This window comes from Rhopalosiphum maidis, chromosome 1 (genome assembly GCF_003676215.2).
Source record: "Rhopalosiphum maidis isolate BTI-1 chromosome 1, ASM367621v3, whole genome shotgun sequence".
Classification (NCBI taxonomy): Eukaryota; Metazoa; Arthropoda; class Insecta; order Hemiptera; family Aphididae; genus Rhopalosiphum; species Rhopalosiphum maidis.
This window is the reverse complement of record NC_040877.1, coordinates 29480891-29505015: the sequence shown is the minus strand read 5'-3', so window position 1 is coordinate 29505015 and position 24125 is coordinate 29480891. Positions and strand designations below refer to the sequence as shown.

The following is a 24125-nucleotide window of genomic DNA, read 5'->3' as shown; positions in this document are numbered from 1 at the left end:
ACGTAGCTTCTTCATAAAAATATTATATTGTTTTATTATGTATCAAATTACATCCCCAATAACCAATATGAAAATACGTATAACATTAATTAATATTATCTGATAAATCAATATGAAAAGTTATAGTTGTGTGAACATGTGTTATGTACGCACCGTATTCTTTAATTTCTATAATATTTATTTTAAAATTTACAACAAGCAAAAATTCAAAAATTTTATATAATTTACTCTATCATTTAATAAAGTAGGATAATAAACTACGAGTATAAATAAAGAATTTATAGTACTACAACTGAATCGTATACACCCTACGAGTTTAACGCATTTTCCACACCCATAGATTTGATTAGGTTTTTTAAAATTATATTATGTATGATATATATATATATACATATATTAAAATATTTATAAATAAGTTTACTGAGAATTTTATGCTTATTTTAATGGAATTTTAAGATTTATTGTATAAATCCCATGCATTTTGTGTAAGTGAAAATGAGCTCAACGAATATTGCCTTGGCAGGAGTATATGCATTATACATATTGTATATTATATGATTAAGCAATAATTTAGTAAGTAAGTTTATGATTTAAAAGATTCATGATAAATTATATATATAACAATTATACTACCATTTAGTATAATATTACCTATATTTATTGTAAAACTTCAGAAATAGCAAAAATGAAGTAAGTAGATTTTATCATTTTTACAGTGTTAAAAGTCAGTTAATTTTTTTTAATATAGATATATAAAGATTAAAGGTAGACATATAATTTGTTTAATTTAAATTAGTATTAAAATTTATTGTTGTAAGCTTATAACTAAAATATATGTAGTGGTTTAAATAATTGCTGAATGTAGGCTATTACTTAGCAGCGTTATTACTGTAATACGTTACAACGAATTGGCAATAATCTATAGTTTAATACTGGGGCTGGGATTTTAATTCCCTTAAAAAAATGTCTTTAAAATTTATTTATAAAAGCTCAAAAATTAAAAAAAAATGATATTACATTTTAAAGAGTATTTTATTAGATAAAAATTTTATATTATTGAATATATTGAAAAAGTTTTTATTTTTTATTGTTACATTGAATTCACGAGAGCATGCTTCAGATTTTTGAATAGAAATGACCTTCAACAAGTATTATTTTGTAAACGTTTTGAATTCAAACTTTAGAGTTTAGATCCCCAAACCCCAAAAATCACCTAAAAACCCCTTATAATGCCCTAAAAATAAGAAAAAAGATGACTTAAGAATCAAAAATTGTCAAAAAATGCAAAATAATGTAAAATAAAATTTCTTTTTTTTATTCAAAAATACCTAAAACGCATTTGTAACAAAACAAGTATCGCTCAGAAAGCTTCGGAAAACAATGCAAAGTGCATAAAAATCCCAGCCCTAGTTATTAACATCTTAATTATAGTAAATTGTTCTATGTTCTTTAAAATAAAACTATTTTTGCAATAGACATTAAAATTATTTACATTTTTATTATTATTAATATTTAATGAAGAAAAACATATTATTTCTATATGAAAGTTATTGAATAATTTAAGCATTGATTTAAAGTCAATTTAATTACGGTTGTACATTAAATGATAAAAATTAATATAATACTTTTTAAATTTATTTATTTATTTGCAAAGATTTTTGTTTTCTATTATAATAACTTATAAGTAAAAGCCACATTATATTTTATACTTAAAATTCAATAACAATAAAGAGTATTATTAGTATTTTAGTTTATCCAGTAATCAATATAGGCTTAATATTAAGTAGGGGAGACGTGGCAAAAGTGAATAATGTCAATAACATTTTGAATAACAATGATTAAAATTATTATATATATATATATAAGTCAGTGACAATGTAAACATTGTATACATTAACATAAGCATTGTATACGTTTCAATTTTAATATAATACCTCTTAAGAGGACGTCATACCTACATGTGTTGCCTCTCCTTCTTATCAAACGTACTACGTAGGTAGCAAATTTGCGTTCAGAAGTTTCTAGTTTTAATATCAGAGCGAATTAACCTATCATAAAATTTACAAAGTAAGAACATTAGGTGTTTTTTTTTAGAATATTTTAATTTTAAAGTGAGATTTGAGATATTTTTAAATTGGGTTGAGTTATTGCACATACTCATATTTTGCTTAAAAAATAAAATATCAAAAAACAAATAAAAATATTTTCATCTTAATGCTTAAAGTGATAATTGGTTATAAAATGACACAAAATTGGAACAGCTAAACACAAATTCGCGATTTTTAACGTACAGACAAAGTCAACGCATTCAGATTTAGGTGTCACACTTAACAATTAATATCGAGCTACTCGTAAAGAAATATTTTTCTCATTTTGGTTGTTTTTTAAAAATAATATAAATACAAAGTTATGAATTATTATTATTAATGAATTACATAAAAGTTTTGGAACTTGGTTTATTATGCTTAATACTATACAACTATTTGTAATTCAATACTTTTTCACTTGTTAAGTCATGTTTAAGGTTTAAAAAATGAAAAGTATTTTTATTTATAAAAAAATTAATCTGGGCTAAGTGAAATTAATATATAATTATATGAAATATTTAAATATATTAATATTTAAAATTTTTTCAAACATAAATTTCTTCAAATGTATTTTGAGTATAATATGTTAACTTTTAAATTGAAAAGTTAATGTATTTACTTAGTTGTTTAACTTTATTTACTTTTCCTATAGTCAGCATATTATTAATTAATTTGTTATAATCCATTTTGGTTTTTAAGAATGGATAGAAATAATAATATTATGATAAAACTGTCAGTAAAAAAAAAATTAGTTTAAAAGAACTTTTAGTATGTATCATCTTTAATTGTTATCCCTTTGTCTTTATGGAGTTAATTTTGTCTTAGTATACAGTTCAAGTAAATAATGTGTAATAGTTATATTTTCCAAATTTTTATTATACTATGAACATATTTTTATTCTATCTTTTTAAATTCAAAGTATGAAATTTGTACAGTTTTTAAAGTAAATTTGAAAATAAAAGTGATTAGTTTAAAATTGTAATATCATATTGTAACCACTCAAATATATCGCATTTTATTCAACAATAGTTATTCATTTGTACAAGAAACTCTTTGTTAGCTAATAACACATATTTATAAAATACATTTAATAAAATGGATTTTGTATAAGTTTACCAAGTTGAGTTTAAAAATCGGTATTAAGATTTTCCTACACTTTGTTGGTTTTTAATATTTTGATATAGTTTACGTTATTAACAATCAATGAAGTTGCTTATAAATTTACTCGAGAAATTGACGAAATTGTACTTATGTAACTATCTTATTCAAGTTTAAATACAATTATTACGATATATCTACCAACAAATTGTATGTCCAAATCCAAAACCAGACAGTTTGGAACAATAAAATTACGAAAAGTCTTGAAACTTTTACTACATCCATGCAGCCATTTTCAATTATTTTTCATAATAAAACACTGTTGAAATAAAGTTTTATTTTATTTGAATGACTATTTAAGTGATAAACTTTTTTTTAAGTTGTTGTGTACCTACTTATTAATTTGAGTGCCTATCTATAGGCATCTAGCTACTACTTATACGTTATACATTTCGAATATTAAATTATAAACTCGAACTTTTTAATACTATACAATTTATATATAATGTTAATAATACATACGTATCAAATATAGTTGGATTTAGATAAAAATAAACAGAATTACTGTTACACAATTTAATGATGTATTTTAATGAACGAGTATATGCGTATGTATACATAAAGTATACGGTAGTTTTTAAATAATAAAAATTGAAGGTACAATAAAAAAAACGTTATCACAATAATTTAGAGTTTCTGAAGGAGTTTTAAATATTTAAATAGGTTAATGAAAAATTTAGTTTTAAATTTATATGTGTATAAAGACTAAGTGGTTTAAAGCTTTGATTTGATGTATTGTTTCAATAATTCTTTTTTTTTGTTAAATGGAAGTACTTATGCAAATTACATGGAAATTCAAATAATGTTATTTCGGAATAACTACATATCACATTATAGCAGGGTACATCAGTTGCAGTTCATTTCTAAAAAAAAAAACTTTTCTTTTTACTGTTGAATAATTTATATTGGTTTATTCAGACATTTAGACTTTTTATTGAATATTAGATAAACATTAAAGACGTGCACTAATTTTAAAATAAAATTAGTAAAACCTAAATTAAGTAGTTAACAATTTATTTTTGGATCGAGTTTATAATTGTTTTGTACATACCTATTTGTATTGTATTATTATTATTGTACCTATCTTGTAATATTGGTTTTGTTAATTTAATATTTAATGTATAACTAAATACATTTTTGTTTTGTTTTTTATTTAGAGTTAAAGAATCTATACATATTTTGTGCAACACGCTTAATTGATTACAAGAAGGATTTTACAGAAGACTCGATAGAGGGAATCGTCCACCGACGACAGCTTTGTATTGAAACTATGGAGTTAAGCTGGAGGAGTAGGTCGCTGTACCTTTTCTTTTTAATCTTTTGGGCGGGTTACGGAACTTAAAATATAAATTTTATTATATCAATGTATTATTTTAATTTCGGTTATTTTAGGTCAGTGTTCAATAACTAATAGATAAGTATAAAAAACTAATGTTACAATATGTGATTTTATAATTTAAGTATTCTTTAATCGAATTAAGTAATACAATTATAAATCAGTTTAATATTAGTATTGTCCACATTGACTGTTGATTTTAGGTAATATTTAGGTTGTGTTAACATTGCCTTACCAAATTGGTTATTATTGCAATAATGTAATAATAATTACGATTAGACCATTACATAATATGATGTAATAAACATAATATAAACAGTTTCATTTGATTGCTATAATGTCGTAGTCGAAAAAGGAATACCTATGTAATGTGTGAGTTTATTTTTCACTAAAATGACAACAGTAGCAATTAATAGGTGGTTAACAAATAACAAGAAATGCATTTCACTTTAAAATAATTAACATTAAAAAACATAATACCAACCAAACACAATAAAATACAAGTCAGAAACAAGTCTAACCGGTGGAACCAAACCGTATAGTCTAGGTGTTCAATAAAGAAAACTAAAATGCTAAGAATAAGGAAAACGCTTAATAAGGATTTTAGACCTACTAAAAATGGTGTTATTAATTAATATTGTAAAAGGGGAAAGGTGTACTGTTAATATGATAATAAATAAATAAATAATAATAAATATGATAAGCGTAATAAACATAAAAAATAATTACGTTCGATTATTAAAATATTATTAATAATGATTATTGTTAGTCATCGTTACTGAGAATGACTCAAATGACTGATGGCCAGAATTTATGGTAATACCGCAATTAATAAAATTCGTTTACTTTTTGTATAATTTAAAATGTTTTCGTTTATAGTTTTGTTATTATTATATTGATTTTTTTATTGCTGCATAATTAATTACATATCTATTATAACTATTTATATTGAACATTTTCATCAATAATTTTAATATTTTTGAAATTGTGTACAATAAGTTATTACATATTTTCGACGTTCACAACTGCGTGTCTTGTACAATATCATCTCAACCTTATATTTTGAATTTAAATTAAACACAAAATGGGTTTTCAGAAACGATACACGAATCAATACAAGTGAAAGGAAAAAAAACAATCTAATAAAGAGTTCAATCGTCAAAAATCGAATGAAATATAAAAACTGGCTCTATTCATTGTACATAGTCCAACAGAATGGAGCTATATATAAACTTTTACTTGATTCGATATAGAAGTTGTTGAACACTATAGACCATAATCCCTTCCTTTTGTGTTTTATTAGATCACATTTATCAATAGTTCCCTGTTCCCTCTTCCTCTTTCTATTTTCCCTTTGTAGTTTTTATCAATGATTATGGCCTAAAACTAGTTGTGAAAACGAATCGTAAATCTCATCACAATACAGTTTATTATTGCGTATACAATTCGATCAAATTAATAGTATTTATGAATTTCTATTTGTAATTTTTATAGTGTTCAGCAATAATGCTACGAAACTTATGCCTACACACAATATAATATTATGTTAATGACGCACTATACATTCATTACGGCTTATTATTCAGTTAAAATTATAATAAAAAATTGTTGTTGTTACTGATGTTTGTCGACTTTCGGTCACCACTGGTCTAAGCTAATTGTAAACCTTTGTTGCGATATACAATCATAAAAGAACATAAAACCTCACATGTAAATATAATATTGTGTAAAAATGTACGTTATTATTTTCTTTTCTTAATAGGTAGTAGGTACTGTACATAAAATATTAAAATAATTAATCATTCGTTATGTTTGTTATGCATGTGTGTATACAAAACAAATGGAACAGAAATTCGTATTTGGCATTAGTTCAATAATAAATGTAAAAACCTGGCATTGTGATGTAAGACTATAGAAGTTATTTTAATGAACCGGTACGTGCAGTGTGCACAAATATAATTAAAACTAAACCCCAAACTTGCCTGCTATTATATAAAATCAAAAGTAATTTCCCATGTCTAGATGGCGTTATCGATTAATTTATTCGTGTGTATAACCCACCCTTATTAATGAAGTCAAAATAAATATTTAATGTTGTTTTATGAAATTAATTTTTGTGATGGGTATCAACGATGATTAAACGTGTTATTGAGTTAGGTTACGAGTATTTGATGTAAAATGAAAAAAAAAACAGGCATATCCCTACGCTGTGTATGAGAAGATGTCGAGTGTAAGTATCTTATCATTGAGTAAATTACTTTAATAGACGTGTTAAATTTAATTTGAATGATATATCATTGCATAGGTACCTATCCGAATATTAATTCTGAACGGGAATGGTATGTCTATCTTAACTTTTAGTAGATACTTATTATATACTATAAGCACTAATACTAGACTGGCAATAGGTTAGGTTAAACCTATTGTATATGTTGATAAAAATATCATTTATTATTTATTATTAGTACCAAAATATAATTGTTAGATAAATCCATACTGACGTACAGCGTATAAAAGTGTATCTTAATAAGTTTGTGTAATAAATTAATCTAAATATTTAAAAAACTAACAATTCATAATAGTAAAAAGAGTATATATTGCTTATGATTAATTTTTTTTTTAATTTTGACAAAATGGCAAAGTTTGAACAGGACAAATTATTATTTTTTGTATGAATATACAATTTCGTTAAGATTTGAATCAACACAAAAATTGTGTATATGTATGATCAATATTTTGAATTTTCTGTAAGAACAACTTTTGAATAAATTTTAATTAAATTTTCAAACTTAAGCTATTTAAATAAGAAATTTCATAAATTTTTAACTACAAAATAATTTTTCAAATGTTTGTATTTTGAAAAATTCCATCACGAAAATTATCTAAAAAAAAATTACTCCTAAGCACTTTTTGTTTAATTTGCTAAAAAAACTTTTTATTATATAAAATTTAAACTTTTATTAATATAAAACATATCCTATTTTCCCGCATTTTGTCAAAATCAGAACTTCTAAAAGTTATTAAATAAATTCTAATGATGTATTTTTGATATTTTTTGTTTGCTGGTATCAAGGACGAAATTGAAAAAAAATTTCGGGGAGTCCAACATATTTTTAAAATATAAACGCTGAAAATGTAGTCGATAAACTATATTCACCACTAAAATATTTCTACTTTAAAAATCTCGGGGGGGGGAGGGTCAGGACCCTGGACCCTGATCCCAGTTACGGCCTTGGCTGGTATCAAAATTATGACTTTGCACACACACATACACATACACAAAACAACACACATCGTTGAAAAACCAATAGGTATTTTCATTACTTCGCTTAGACTATAAAATTAAAACATTTATAAAAGTTGATTCTTTTTATACAAAACACTTATCAATTCAAAAACTATATTAATGTTTTGAATTTTATTTTTAAATAATAATATAGAAATTATGAAAAAAATATTATAATTTTACAATTGCTTACCATTATCATTTTTTAAGTTTTTACATTTTTGAATGATATGATACATTTTAGATTCTGACTGAAGCAATGAATGTATCGATTTAACAATGAAGTGTGTTAGTTTGTTTTTATTTTTTTCGTGTTTGTCATAATTTTTTAGAACAGTAAAAATGTTAGATTTTTGATTTTTTATATGCCAATTATTTTTTCTAGTAAAAAATTGAATTTTGTCGATACTCTAGGAGGAAGGGGTCAAATGTAAACAATTCCCAGACATTTTCAAAAGATTTTGGAAAACAATAATTTTTACCCAAAACTAGTTTTTGTCAGTCAATTTTCTTATATTATTGTAATTCAAAAATAAACAGCAGTAGATACTTGAAATTTTCACCAAATGTTTTTATTATCGTTATCTGACCATGGAATTTGGACTCTTCTTAAGCATTTATAGACGTTTAAAATGTTGAAATTCTCACTGTTTTATGGTAAGCTGTAATCTAAAATGAAATCAACCTATCCTAATATTAATTATACAATGATAAATTATTTTGATAGCAATATAAAAAACATGACATAAAATATTATACTTATAGTAATATAGACTGAAAGATCGTTTGAGCTCAGAATCGTTTTTCGTATACAATGTTATATCATTGAATTAAAATTTAAAATATTCATTATAGTAATTTAATCAATAATTAATTACAGAATTACACTCGTTAACTATTGTACAGCAGAGCGGTTACCTACTTTCCTCTTTCTCTATTCAATATGTTAGCGCGGAATATTTATCAGAGCTTTTTGATAAATAAAGATCCAACTATTAAAGTCTTAACTACATTTTAAGTATGTTTACAAAATTATTATTTAAGTAATATACTTAGTTTTCTCTCTCTCTCTCACTCTGTATACACATATAAATGTGAAAATGAGAATCTTTAATGCTAATGATCTTAGCAACAACTCATCTAATCGTCATACGGTTTGCTGTTAAATTATAGAGTATGTCATGGATGTATATATCACGAGTTATGTTCTAAGCCTATTTTCGATTTTATAAGTTAATTAACAATCCAGTTATTAATTTTAAAAAAAATGATATATCTGTATGTAAAGATATAAAAAGAATGCTGCGTTGTATGCGAAGGAACCCACTGTCGATTGTTACCCAACCTTGAAATGTTGACAATACCTTCGTTTCATAATGCAAGTACCTACTAGAGAGGATTTTGTAAAATTTACATTGTAAAGAGAGGCTCACACTGCGGTTTTTTTTTAGACTTTTTCGAAAAACGATTATTTTTTTTTGTTCGTATAGGGTTGCCATTGGTCAAATAAAATAAAACAGTTACCTATTATAATTGGATACATTTTAAACCTGTTTTTATTTTTATTTGGTCAAAATCAAAACCATCCACTTAACATTGCGTTCAACACGTATTTGTATAGTTATAATCGCATTTTATTTTATTCGATTACAATTGACAGTTCGGTTATTTAGATATTTTAACACTTTAATTTAACAAATACTTTGTTAACGGTTATCATTTCAACAATAAACTACCACAGACAGGTAAATGTTTGACGTTCTTTTACCACTTTAGTTATAAATTAATATTTTTTATTTATTACTAAATAATACACGTTTCAGTGTTGAGTTTCATTATTTGAATATAAATTATAGAATACTCTGTTTTTTAAAGTTTTGAACATCATTACATCAAGTATTAAATAACGAATCGAACAAAGTTTGAATCATATTATAAAAGGTGTCGTTTTTAACGGGCAACAAAGTGCACAGGGACATCTAATACATTATACCTATATTTAATGTTTCTTGATGTATTTATGTAAAATCTACTTCTTAAATAAATAACTTGATACTAAAAAAAAGGTCTGAGAATGATTCATATATTATTTAACTTAATATTAATACATTTTCATTTAAATTCTAGAAGTTAATATACTGTACTGTTTAGATGGAATTATTTCTAAAATTATTAAATTATTTCAATTTTCAATTTAAACGGCGCGTTACACTAAAAGAAGGTTAAATTCATTTATTCTTACTTACATTAACTATAATTCCAGACATTGGAAAAACACGGGTGGGGGGCGATTCTTTTGGCACATATCGATAGAATTCTTGATCCCTCAGATACCATTTTATTGAATACAGTGCCGTATTTTCCAAATCATATGTACAGTTCATTCGCAGTATGGATCCAGATCTTACTGCCACTGGGACGTGGATTTTCAAGTCCCTTAAGCCAACACATTCTGTAAGTCAATAAAAACAATAATATACTACAATGTACACTTGCAAACAAAAGTTACTATTATCTTCTCAAAAGTTAAAAGTAATTTAAAATAAATATATTATTATTATTATTACTTCTATCTTTACAATATAACCTATACGAAATAAAGGTTCTTATATACACATACAGATGGGGAGGTTTGAAATTACATATTCCCTATCCTTAAGTTTCTTATATTGTGAACGTCATTGTGTACCGAAATAGTGGGGTTTTTGTAATAACCAACATACCTAATCCCTTCCATTTTTTGTCACATGCAGTTTGGAAGATCCTGTATTGTATATTCAATACACATTTCGATTCTTTTATCGAAGAACATTTATTATGTCAAATTCTATTTATGTTTTTGAAAATATTTTTTTACACGATTTCCAATTGAAATAAAAAACATTTTTAAAAAAATTCTTTAAGTTGCTTACTTTTTCGGATGACAACATACATTTTTAATTTTATACTCCTAAGCAGAGTATTTTTTTGGAGTATTTTGATATATAAAATTGTAATTTGGACGAGTAGTTTATAATGAGTTATAATAATAAGTGTTTAAAGTTTAGATAACTTACCTAACCTGACCTAAGGTAAGCGTTATAGTATACGAGGTTTTCCCTCACCACTCCACTCGACAAGTATTGAAATATTCCAAAAAACATTCTACTTCAGAATGCGAAATTAAAAATTTATGTTGTCACTCAAAAAAGAAATAAAAAAAAAAAAATTATAATTTTTTTCTTTCAAAAATGTGAATAAATTTTGAAATTATAAGTGTTTGATAAAAGCATCACTTAGTATATATTATATATAATTACAATAATTTATTATACAGGTATATTAATATATAATTCTAAACAATGGTACCATATGCATGAGTATCCAGACTAAATTTTACGAGTGAGCCTAAACGCTTGCTTAATTTTATAGTTTCCAATGGTCTATTTAGATTTTCATATATCACTCAAAACATACATACGAACCTACTTATTTAATTTCATGTTTAATACAATTTTAGTGGATAAAATATAATATTAAACAAATAAAATTTTGAAACTTATTTGTTTCGCATGGATGGGTTTTATTGAATTGTCTGTTGAGTATACACACGAATAAACAATGTGGATACTATATCATCATATTATAAATTTATATGGGAATATTCAATTCCGTAAGTATTGGACGTTGATTAATATGATAATTTTATAGATGTTTTGAATTTTAGTATTGTGCTTAATTTATCTTTTACACCATTAAATGTAGGTGTATGTAAGATTTTTTAAAATAGATGATTTAAAATGATTTAAATAATCGATTTAGAACAAAATATTAGCGTAACAAATTTTAATATGATATATTAATATATATATAGTATATAGCTATAAAACGATCATAAACACGAATACGATCACTTTTCTTCGGTTGGAATAAAAAAAATATTGTGTGTTTGTGATTAATTAAATACTGTGTGAAAACATAATTTTATCTACAAATTATGCACGCGGGTTAATCATATACAACAGACACTCAGACACATACACGCGCGCGTATAATATATAGCTTAAAATATGTGTATTTAATATGACAACAGCTCGAAAAACCTTTATATTCCGCGATGCCTATTGTTTCGCGTTGGGACAAAAGTGATTTATAGTTTCGAGATTTATCGTCTATAGGGTTTCACGGTTCATTTTTCCAGGTGTTGGTTTTTAATTTTATGAGCGCCGTGGCATGGCTGTTTGTTCCAATCACACTGCGTACCTCTAACTATAACGGTTGATTTTAACTGCGTTTGACAACCACACAGAAATATATATCGGCTTTCGCGCGAGGCCAAGTTTTTCGCTGTGTTCGGGGACGTGTGTATATTATTAGCAAAGAATGATTTTGGTTTTTTCGTTAATATTTCTGAAGCTCCGCGTGGCCTTGGCATTGCCGGATGAATTATTACATTGCGCCAACACGGTATAAATCATCCGGTTGCAAATAATAATTTATATAAACACATAATGTACGTCGCACCTCGCGGTGTAGTAATTATCATAATAAAACGCGGCGACGGGCTCGGCCGGGAGAAAGACTGCGGAAGAAAACCATCCCCTTGCAGGGGTGTGGTATACAATATTATCTGGTATACGCATGCGATCGCATTGGCCGCCGCCGTCGGTACCGGGTAACTACGGTGTCAGACATAGTGAATCGTTTTGCGACTTTCGTATGACGCCATACAATACTTACGAAAAGTTGGCGTACAACGACATGTACTGTGCCATTTTTTCCTTCCTTACATAATATACGTATACGGTCGACGGTCACACAAATGCATCCGGGAAAAACATTCCGATAAATTTCATAAATTTGAGCCAAAATATAGTATATATTAATAATATCATCTCGACGATTATACTGCAACTGCAGTAATTTTATTTCCATCTCGTGAAAATTAAATGTAAAACAAAACAAACATTGTAGATTATGTTTGGATTCATTTCCGTTTCGAAATAGTTTTATTTGTGAAACGCTGCACGGCTGGTAATATCATCCGTTCGCGACACTATCTGTGACACCTACTCACCAGGACGGCACCAAGCATGCTCAGGGCCAGTATTCCCTTCGATAGTTCATTTATTTTATTTTTATATTTATTTATTTTTAAGACGTACTATACTACTTAATGGCCATATTTTCAAATATTTAAGATTTTTTAATGCCATATAAGAGAGTATTTCGGAGAAACACATTTATTGTTTTCAAATAATAATAATTTTTTTAACTCTATTTTTTTTTTTTATAAATGTTGATGTACCTATTTAAATTTAAATTTGAACGAATGGTTCTTGAATATTTGAACTTTATGTACTGAGGATAAAAAAAAACATTTTGTCCTCTCTAAATATAGACATCTGATAATTTTAAAATACATTATAGTACCTAATTAAGATGTATTAAAATTGTATTTTATTTTATAATTAGAATATCTTAAAATCATAAGATAACTCACTCATATAAATAAGTCGTATATGAAGTCATAGATGTTGTATTTCCTGCTTATACAAAAATACGCATTATTATTTGCAACGGTTCGATATTGGTATTTTGGTTATTCGACCATCTGAGTTAATGCTTTTTGGTCTTCTATTATCGTCAAATATCATTATTTTATAAATATATGATTACATATTATACTCGTGCAATTTTGATGCAACTACATTTAGACGCAAATTATTTTGAGCGCAAAATAAAAAAATAATAATGAAAAAAAAAAATATTATATGTATTTCAAGTCAATATCAGTCATATCAGCCATCATTTTTGACGCAAAATAAAAAAAAAAAACCGGTATTTATTTATTATAGTTATAAGTTATACGAAACTTCACAACCAACGAAGTGCTCCAAGGTATTCGCACAATTTAAAATTGTATGAAAAATATGATATACCTATACAAATTAAGTTTTATATCATTCCATACTTTGCATCTATTTTATTATTTCTATTTATTTATCAATAATTATACGCCCATAAGTTTAACCTTAGAATAGTTTTTTTATAATCATACAAATAAAATGAAAATAATACGTGACAACATACTATGCTTATCTTAATATTAAATAGGAATACTGTTTACAAAATTATAACTGTGATTTTAACCTGGTTAAGTTATCATGAAAAAAAATCAAAATTGTTTATTGAATTACCTGAAATTAATATTATATTAATCAGTGCGAATAGACAGCAATTTTTACGGCGAGTCAAAACACTCGGAATGCATGTGTATAAAACGTTTGTGACACACGAGCATTAGTTTGAAGGACGTTAAAGGGTATTTGGATAAGTAAATCAAGATAAATAATTTAAGATTTTATTTTTTTTTTTTTTGTATTAAAATTCAATTGCGTCTAAACGGGCGTAGTGGTGTTAAAATTGTATTAGTCGAAATGGCGCACGTGCTCAATTGTTGTTCGTCTAAACGTTCATTTGACGCGCGTCAAAATTACGGTGACATTAGGTTTGTTTTTTATGTTTATAATGTTATAGTAAAACCTCTAAGTACCAATATTAACATTTTTTCCATTATTCAAAGGGTTTGGCTTATAAAAAGTTTGCAGTTTGTTCTCAAAAATATGTCTACTATTTGGAGGTTGTTGCTATTTTTGTTAGGGGAGATTTCACTATGTTATCTATTTATTATAGATACATAGGTATTTATACCTTAAATAGGTATTTTTTGATAGGTACTTGAATGGGCTACATTGATTTTTTTTTATTACTCTGAAAATGAAGTGTTGGGTATTAAAATTAAATTAAAATTAATTACATTACGTTTTTTCCATTTAGTACTTCGAAAAGAGTAAATACTTAAACAAGATAATCGTGAAAATAAAGAAAGATTTATTTATTTTATAAAATCAGCTTGAAAAATGTTCATTTTAATAAATCGTTTATTATATTAACCTGTTTTGCTTATCCAAAAAGTTTGCTTCATTAGGCTGATTAGGGTTGTAGAGATCCTAACTTAATGATTTTATAAATAGTATCAAGAGAGAAATTATAATAATATAGGCATGAAATGGTCCAAATGTTTTTTTAATTGATTAATACAAAAGATATTTCATTCGTTTAAACTTTGAATATTTAGCCGAAAGTATAATATATTTTACAGAAATTATTCCAAGTCAAAATAATTTGCATGCTTAATAATATAATATACTACCTATGCAATATAATATTATTGATATGTTTGTTGTCTATATATCTATGTGTGATATAGGGGATAGCTAGTATATACATAATTTAGCGTTCAAAGCTATATTATTTTGGAGTAGGTATTTGATCTAAAAGCAATACCGAAGAAAGTAATTTCTAGCTTTATTTTAACTTTTATTGTAGGTAGGTACTTTGAATATTATAACTCTCTTAGACAGGATTACAGTACTTTGTGAGGAAAACATAGTTTAGATTATACGCATGCCGCTCACAAAACCATTAGTCCTGAGTCTAAGACCTTTCCTTTATTATTATAACATAATGATCATAATATATGTATACATATGTCTATTATATATTATATACATATATATAAATATTGTTATTATTCAATTTTGTTGTATCTTTCATAATGCATTGTATACCCCTGAGAAAGAGTGACGATTAAGGCCACGATGCATTTAAATAGGTCGCGTTTTAACGGAAGAAAAATGTAACAGATACTTATAACTAATTTCGTTTATTTCAAGCATTATTTATTACAGACTAATAACTGAATATTATTGATAATATAAAAATATTATTAACTATACATTCATGGGTCCTATAATACGACATAACTATTGTAAACGTTTTGGTCGTAATTTTAGCTGATATTGTGTTGTAGTACAGGTTTATGAATACATTTATTTGCACTCCATTTTTAGAATGTTAATAATATGAGTGTTATTTTTGGATGAAAAAAAAAATAATAAATAGCTTAAAAATGTTTGTTTTGAGGAAAAAATGGTTTAGGGGATTGTGTTCCAATCAATCCCGTAAATATTTGTAATTGCAGTTTGGTGATCAATTATTGTTTTTCGCAATAAATTATATCCAAGTGCGTTATGACTAACGAGGTATATTAGTAATTGAGGTTTTTGATTGAATAATTAATACCGTCATGAAAAAGCAGGGTGAAATGATTATTTTTTAAATTTTTTTTTGAAAAATTACATACATATATTTTCATTGTTATTTCACTTATTTGTATATGCTATTGAAGTATTATAATTTTCTGTATATTAATTATTTCACTTCAAAGACATTTTCCCTGATTTTGGTATACGAGTAAAGCTATTGCGTTCATCGTTATAGTTGTTCATTTGCTTACACGATTTGTGGCATCCATTATCGTTTAATTTTAAACTATTATATTTTGTACAGTAAGTAATTAATCCGAAGATGACTCTATAATGTTAAATTTGAAAGTTTTAAATGAATAATTATTAAAAAGATGACAATAACTTTATACTTGATATTCATGTTTTTTTTTATACGTACAATATGAGCATAATTTTGGGAGTATTAAATATTATTTTTTTCAACTTCGAGTATAGTTATATATTAAAAAAAAATATTTTTTTTTGGTTTGATTTAACTATGGTTGAAGATTGTTTGACACATATATGCCATAAAAAATGAATTTCATTAATTTTGTATGATTATATAATACAATTTTTCAATTGTTACTTACTTAGTATAATGTTTAGGTATAACAATTTTAGTCTTAACGGTGTATATCCTAAATATGACCTATCCATTTTTAAATTCATTATTAAGTTGTGTTTGAGAATAATGACTAATGACTAATGATATTGAACTTAATAATCAATTTTTGATTTTTGAATAATGTGTATTATGAACTATGATAAATAGTTTTATTTTTTTGTATACATCATTAGGTTTGACAAATTGTTACATTTAACATAATATATGATATTTTGTTTTTGTAACATTTATCTATATTTTTACTGTACTTATACCTACACAATTCAGTAAATTCAACACAAAAATTCCGTAGATTTATAAATTCTAAATAATAGTTAAAATAACTATTATGACATATGTATCTTGTAAGATATACTAGCTATAATGGTTGATTTAATGAAATGATATGAATCATTTTCATATTCCTTTTTAAATTACGAAGAAATATTATATATAGGTAGTTTAGAGCAGCTGGTCTCAAACTCTCAAACATGCATAATATTTTCTATCGTTTTGTATATCCATTAATATGAAAATAAAACTATAATTTATACAATTTTCAACTTAACAACTATATTTCTAAAAACAGTTAAGGAACATTTTATATTTATATTTTTTATTTTAATAATATGTTAAAAGTACTATAATCCATATCCTTGCAATATAGTTAAACTTAATTCAGTTATTAATCATAATAAATTATACTATTTATATTAATAATTGGGATACATTACGTACTTAAATTATAACAATTATTTAATTGATCGAAAATAAAAAAATGTAAAAATGATTAACTCGGGCAATCAAAATAATGGTATATTATAAACTTCTAAAATAATAATACATGAATTACAGTCGTACAAATAGTTAAAACAAAAAACTTTGTTTTCTCAATTTGAACAAGTTTTAGTAATTTAAAATAACAAAAGATATGTCATATTCATTGAGACATATACGTTTGTTATTGATGTACACTAACACTTGATCTAAGTATAGATCATAGAAAGGATCACAGCACAGTGGCGTAATATTTCGTTTATATTTTCGATATTTCAATTCATGGCTTATGTTAAAATGGATATTAATTTCCTTGAATATCTTAAATTTTCTTTAATACAAAAATGTACGTAAAAATGTCATTAATTTTTTAAAAACAATTTTCAACAGAATATTATTCAACTAAAAGTTAAAATTTATTCTGAATTTAATATAAATAACTTTAAAAAAATGTACCTGTTTAAGTACAAATAATTTAGATTAATAGCATGACAAATAACGTAACTCATATTTAAAATATATAAAACAATATTTATACTATACATACAAATATTGTTATGTAGCAAGTTCTACATTTGCAACACTCCAATTACGCCGCTAGACAGAGACAGGGGTTGTTCGCGTTTAGTCTGAAACACGAAGCACCTACATAATTAGCAATACGCCATATTGAATTCTTGGTTACAATAACCTCTTTGTATGGATTTAAGAAACTACATTGTAGACATACATTGAAAAAATAAATCAGATAGTGGATTATTCTAGTTGTAATTTATCCGCATTCAATAACTGTTTTATTATTTTTAACGTGTCAGATTTATAGTTAAATATTTACTTATAATTATGTAAATATTGAATATTTTGATTGTATTTGTTATTATACTACGATGTATGAGATAATAATCACATAATACGGTCTTAAAATACATATTTAAATGTGTTTATATTTTATGTATACTGTGTATGTGAACTTGATTATATAATGATTACATTTATCGTTGTATTTATTCTTTGAGTTACTGTAATATAATATCCTATAATGTCAAAAACATTTGAATTTTTTTAATTGTAATTAAATTAAATGCAATCATAAACTGTAAAATTAAAATTAAATTTTCATTGGATATGAATTTTTACGATTGCAATTTCCAATTAATAAGTAGTCCAGGTATTCTACTGATTCATCGAGTATGTTAGTTACTTTGAGATTTCGTGTCATCTCGAATATGTAATAGATGAGATTCTGAAGATAGTGTAGTACCATTTATTTAATTTCTGTACAATCAATTATACATATAAGTTTTTTTAGTTAATACTTAAAATGTAACTATTATTATTTTTATTTTTTGTACGTTTATATTGTTTATATGGTACTTACCTAATGATAGACACTTATTTTTTTTTATAACCAATGAACTCTAATATTTAATGTATTTAAAACACTATTGGTTTAATAATATTTAGTATTATAAAACAATCAGTTGGCACTTGGCTTTTAATAGTCCTCTACTCTTCCTCCAAATACTGGATCATATGGTATGGTATAATATTATATTTTATTTTTGTTATGTATATTTTGAAAATTTTGTTACCCTAAATTCATGAATGCGATTTTTTTTTTTTTGTTTAATATCTACGTAGTTCAAATGTCACTAATAATTATTCTTGAATTATTGATCACTTCCTTATAATTACATACAAAAATCTAATTACTTGTATCTAACTTAAAATATATGATAGTGGATAAAAAACTAATATACGTACTTGTATTAATTAACTTTGCATAGTTAATTAAATTCATTGGTTGAAATGTTTATTAGTTAAACGTAACATTTTTTTTTCTTGCTCAAAAATCTCGGAGAAATTTAAGTTTGAAATAGTATATACAAGTCTCTGCGTCATAAAAGTTCTACATTGAGTTTATTGCATACTATGCTATATTTCAAGTCAATATGCCTAACTTGCAAGACATTATACACAGAAATATATTAAAACTTTTTCCAATTTTCCAATAAAAACTCTACTAGCCAAAGTAAAATTGTATTAATTTCGAATAACGATCAAAATAATTTGTTAAAGTTATATAAGTACTAAATATTATATAAACCGTAAACAAAATTGGATGTTTTTCTTTTTTATGTTCTGAAGATACTAATATAGTAATTACTAGAAAAAAAAACCACTTGAAAAATTGTTGTTTGAACATACTTTATTCGTCAAAAATCTACTGTAACTAGTCTCATCAATCATTTATAGAGATAAAAGAAGTGAAGCGATGATCTCATAAAACTATTAACTATAAACAGCGCAGAAAGAGATTTATCTGAGAATAAAATATAAAGGACAATTTTTTATAAGGATGAATCTTAGTATTTTTACAGTCTATGAAATAGTTAAACCTTAAATAAATAAAATATATAAGTATATTAATAAATTGTCATATTAAATACATCGTGTTCTGTTTTGTAAACATTCAACGATTATAATTTAATAAGAGGTACAAGTGACACTATTATTTTTCAAAGTTTTTTTATTTTATTATATTTAATGGTTTTATTGTACCTAATATAATAATTATCTTAATTACTATAATTTAGATTAGGAATGATTTGTATTCATATATTGAATATAATAGTTACCTGAATATTTAATGTTAATGAGGTGCGTAAAATATGTAATTTAAAAAATGTAGCTTTAATATAATACACATAAGCATATATTATAAAAAAAAAACCTGGAAAGTCGGTCTGATGAATAGTAGGTTTTGATAGTATCTAGTCATTAAGTAAGTCAATGTTTTGGATTTGAATTCAATGATAAATTAAGCTGCATATCGAATATGATTTTAGCAGAGATAGTGTATTAATGTTTATTTTTAAAGATATTTTATAATTTGTATTACAAATAGTTTTTTATTTTTCTATTAGTTACATGGTATGTTAAACTCACAGTTCAATTATATTTTATAATTATTAATAGTATGTAATATTATATCACATATTATTGTCAGGTATCTTATAAGTTATAAGTCAGTATCGAGTATGGTAGGACAACAATTTATTTTCTGATTTTTATTCAATTAATTATTAAAAAGGAATTTGAAATTTTGTTTTTAAGATTCAATAGTATCAATAGCGGTTAATTATTTTAATCTGATAAAACTAATTAGTTTTTATTGAATTTTATATTGTTAATAAGTCATTGATAGCATACATTTTTTTTTTAAATATTTATAAGTTACAAACTTTAATAAACTAATGTATATTTATCTATAATAATACCAAACAATATATTTAAATTTGAAACTATTCATTGTATTAGGTAATCGTTTAAAATATAATTTAAACAAAAAAAAAAAAAAATTAATTTAGACTGATGATAATAATAATAATAAAAAATAAACAAAAATGTATTCACAAATTTTACTGTTGGTAACTAATACATTTTTTTCATTTAAAATGTAGTCTAAGTGTAACAACTAGGTTATCATACTATTCTTAAGCTTTTATATTGTTATTTAAATATATTTTTCTTATAAACTTAATACTTATAATATGCTTATTGTAACTGTTATTAAAGACAGTATATTTTCTAATAAATGTTAAAAAAATATATATAAAATTCTATGGCATATCATATATTATAATTGATGCGCATAATAATATAATGGTTGTTGTAAATATTCGATTTGCAGATTGTGTATAATGTATAAATAAAATAAAGTTAGAAAAAACAGAGGAAATAGCACTGCTTTAGACGTTGAGTCAGGGGCGGTTCTTGACAAGTCACTGCAAGAAGGGAAGGGTGAAAATATTTTATATATACATATACATTCTATTTTTCTCCGGCGACATGAGAAGTGATTTTATGTACTGTACACTCAATATCTGTTTACATAAAATAATTTTTAAGTATAATAAATGTTTTATTTTTTTTATGATTATTTGAGTTATTATGTAATTACACTTTTACACAGGACAATGGTGGGGGGGGGGGGTTACAACTAGTAAAACTACCTCTAAACCTCTTACAGTATGTTGTTTTTATGGATGTGTAAAATATGAATTCGATGATAAACCATTTATATATATATTGTGATACATGGATGAATACCTAAGGATATTTCACTATATATTTATACTGAAATTAATCAGTTATTACTTATTAATGTATCATTTTGTATTGTATAATAATCATGATAGCATTACGTAATTTGTTATTATTATTATTATTAATTACTTATAAGTTATAACTTTGGTTAGTGGTATAAAGAACATACAATATTAATCTAAATATTTTGAGAATAGCATTATATTATAATGTAGTAAATAATACACAATGATGAAAAGTTTAAAGTATTTACAAGTAATAATTTTTGATTATAATAAAATATCTAAAATCATTATTTTATATTTAAATTTCTAGTTTAGTAAAAACTTGGACTTGAAACGTCTATAAAAATAATTGCGCATAATATGTATTAATCATATTTTTAGGTTGCTGTAAGAAAAATTACGAGGGATCGATTTTGTCAAAGATTAATGTTGTGTAAATACTGCAGTTTTTTGATTATTAAGAAATGTGGGAAATTGTTTTCTTTTGACTGATATTTAAGTACCAATTTGTTACCAGAGACCACATTTGAAGTTAAAAATCGAAGAATTTTTCTACTATAAAAAATGTCTACGCATAAGTTTATACATGAAAAAAATAAAAAGATAAATAAAAATCACTCTGCTTAGAATAAAAATATATATTATATAATATATATATATATATATCACCTATAACACAGCAATATTTATTTTTCAATTACAATTTTTTAAATTATACGTTAAATGCAAATTCGGTTATTCGTTCCTACCGGAGCTGTTTAAAATTATTTTGTTAGTTAATTTTTGAAATTTATCATGAACTCTACTAGTGGTTTTTAGCAAAAAATATCGGGTTTAGGGCGATTAAGCAAGTCTAGTTTTATTATTCTTAACCATTAAAATGATGTACATTAATTGTGTGTGAAAGGACTATTGTACAAAAGTTAATATATTTATATTATTAATTGTACGAGTATAATAATAGGTACATATAATATGAATGTTATTTGTATATTTTGTTAGGTAGCCAACATAAAGAATTATATAAAGCACAAGTTAATATGTTTATATTATTAATTGTACAAGTGCATAGTATAATTTGGACACGACTTGTAGCAGCTATTATACACTATTTTGTTAGGTAGCAAATTTTCAGTTAAAAAAATACATTACAAGCCATACACGAGTAAACATCAATTTAAAATTAAATACTCTTACTTACTTAGAGTAGCACAATACGCTTAGATTATAGAAGAGAAAAAAATAGGTTTGAAAATTCATCAAGAACGTTCTATTTAATTCCCATGGCGTTTGGTGGTTTAAACTCGAAAAGTTTTCTCAACGGTGAAAAGGTTCCGTAAACTGTTAAGCGCCATTCGAATGCGCTTTCGTCCACGAAACATTTTATCCCTTTTGATTGTAGTCATTGGGCAAGCTGAGCAGCTCGATAACTAATGACTTTTTAAGTGAATTTTGGGTCTACATCGATGTATAACACTTTCAGGAACGCAAAGACTTCCTTTTGTACATAAAACGCTTTCACGCCTGCCGTCGCCGTTATTCGGGTTTCATGATTGCCAGCCAGCCAGCTAGCCGGCTAAGCTAAAGTAATCACTAAAACGTTTCTCATTGCAAGTTGTCTTTTATCATGTATTCCCGTAATGGAGTAAGACAATTAAATACGCACCGTATATAAAAGGTTAATAGTTAGATTGTTTGTGGTTTCAAAAAAACTTTTCAATAATTGATAACGCTTTGTATATACTATTATACACAGTAATATCACGGATTTAAACTTAACCTATAATTATTGTATACAACTAGTTCTATGTAGTTATAGATAGTTATTATATATTTTCTAAAGTGATAATAATATCAATAGTTGTGAATTGTATCTTCCTTGTATATAATTAAAAAAAAAATAGTGAGAATCTTTTTAGTGGGGCTTAGGTCTTCCTATACAAAACGGGCCTATCAAAATTATAAACAAATCATAATAATAGTCTTATTTTGAGGAAACTAAGCCTCCTTCCATCAAATATCCTTCAAACATCGATTATGAACAGTGATACTGTCATACACGCACGTGTTGACTAACGCATAACATGTCAATTTTTAAGTCGAGAAGAATCTATTTTACACTTTTGTTTTTGATATTAAAGTGAATTGTTCTATTATCAAATTTAAAGAAAAAACATTATTTAGAGCCACGAGAAAACTTTTATTTTCAAAACAAGTAATAAGTAATCCTCAAATTATATTACTTTGTTATCATTCTCATTTTTTGTGGCTCTAATTAGTAATTATTAATTGTTTGAAGTTCAATCAATAAAATGTTAAAATTTATGAAAAGTGTTAATTGAATGGCGTAAACCGGGGGTCGCACGGGGTCGCACTTGCAACCCCTGAAAATATCATAGGGTCGCAAGAGTATCTTTTTGCGACTCCAAAAAACCACGATTTCAGTTTTCATAAAATTGAAATATCAATATAATAATAAATAAATAAATTTATATTTTGAGAACCAATGTTTAACTTTGTTTTGAAGCACTGGAATTATTATTATATTATATCCTTTTCACATTTATTTATAGTTTTGTTATTAATCATTTTCTATTATTATACCAATATGTAAATTTATTGTGATCGGCCGACTGGAATTTAATATT

The 24125-nt window shown here is 25.0% G+C and overlaps 1 protein-coding gene across 1 annotated transcript in view; it reads right to left on the bottom strand.

The window, feature by feature from the left end:
* LOC113547978 overlaps positions 1-24125 on the bottom strand; it is a 77294-nt gene that overhangs the window by 15169 nt on the left and 38000 nt on the right. Inside the window, exon 3 of the mRNA XM_026948584.1 lies at positions 10101-10319. Within this exon, the coding sequence (XP_026804385.1) occupies positions 10101-10319 (219 nt within the window). The remainder of the gene's footprint in view (positions 1-10100; positions 10320-24125) is intronic.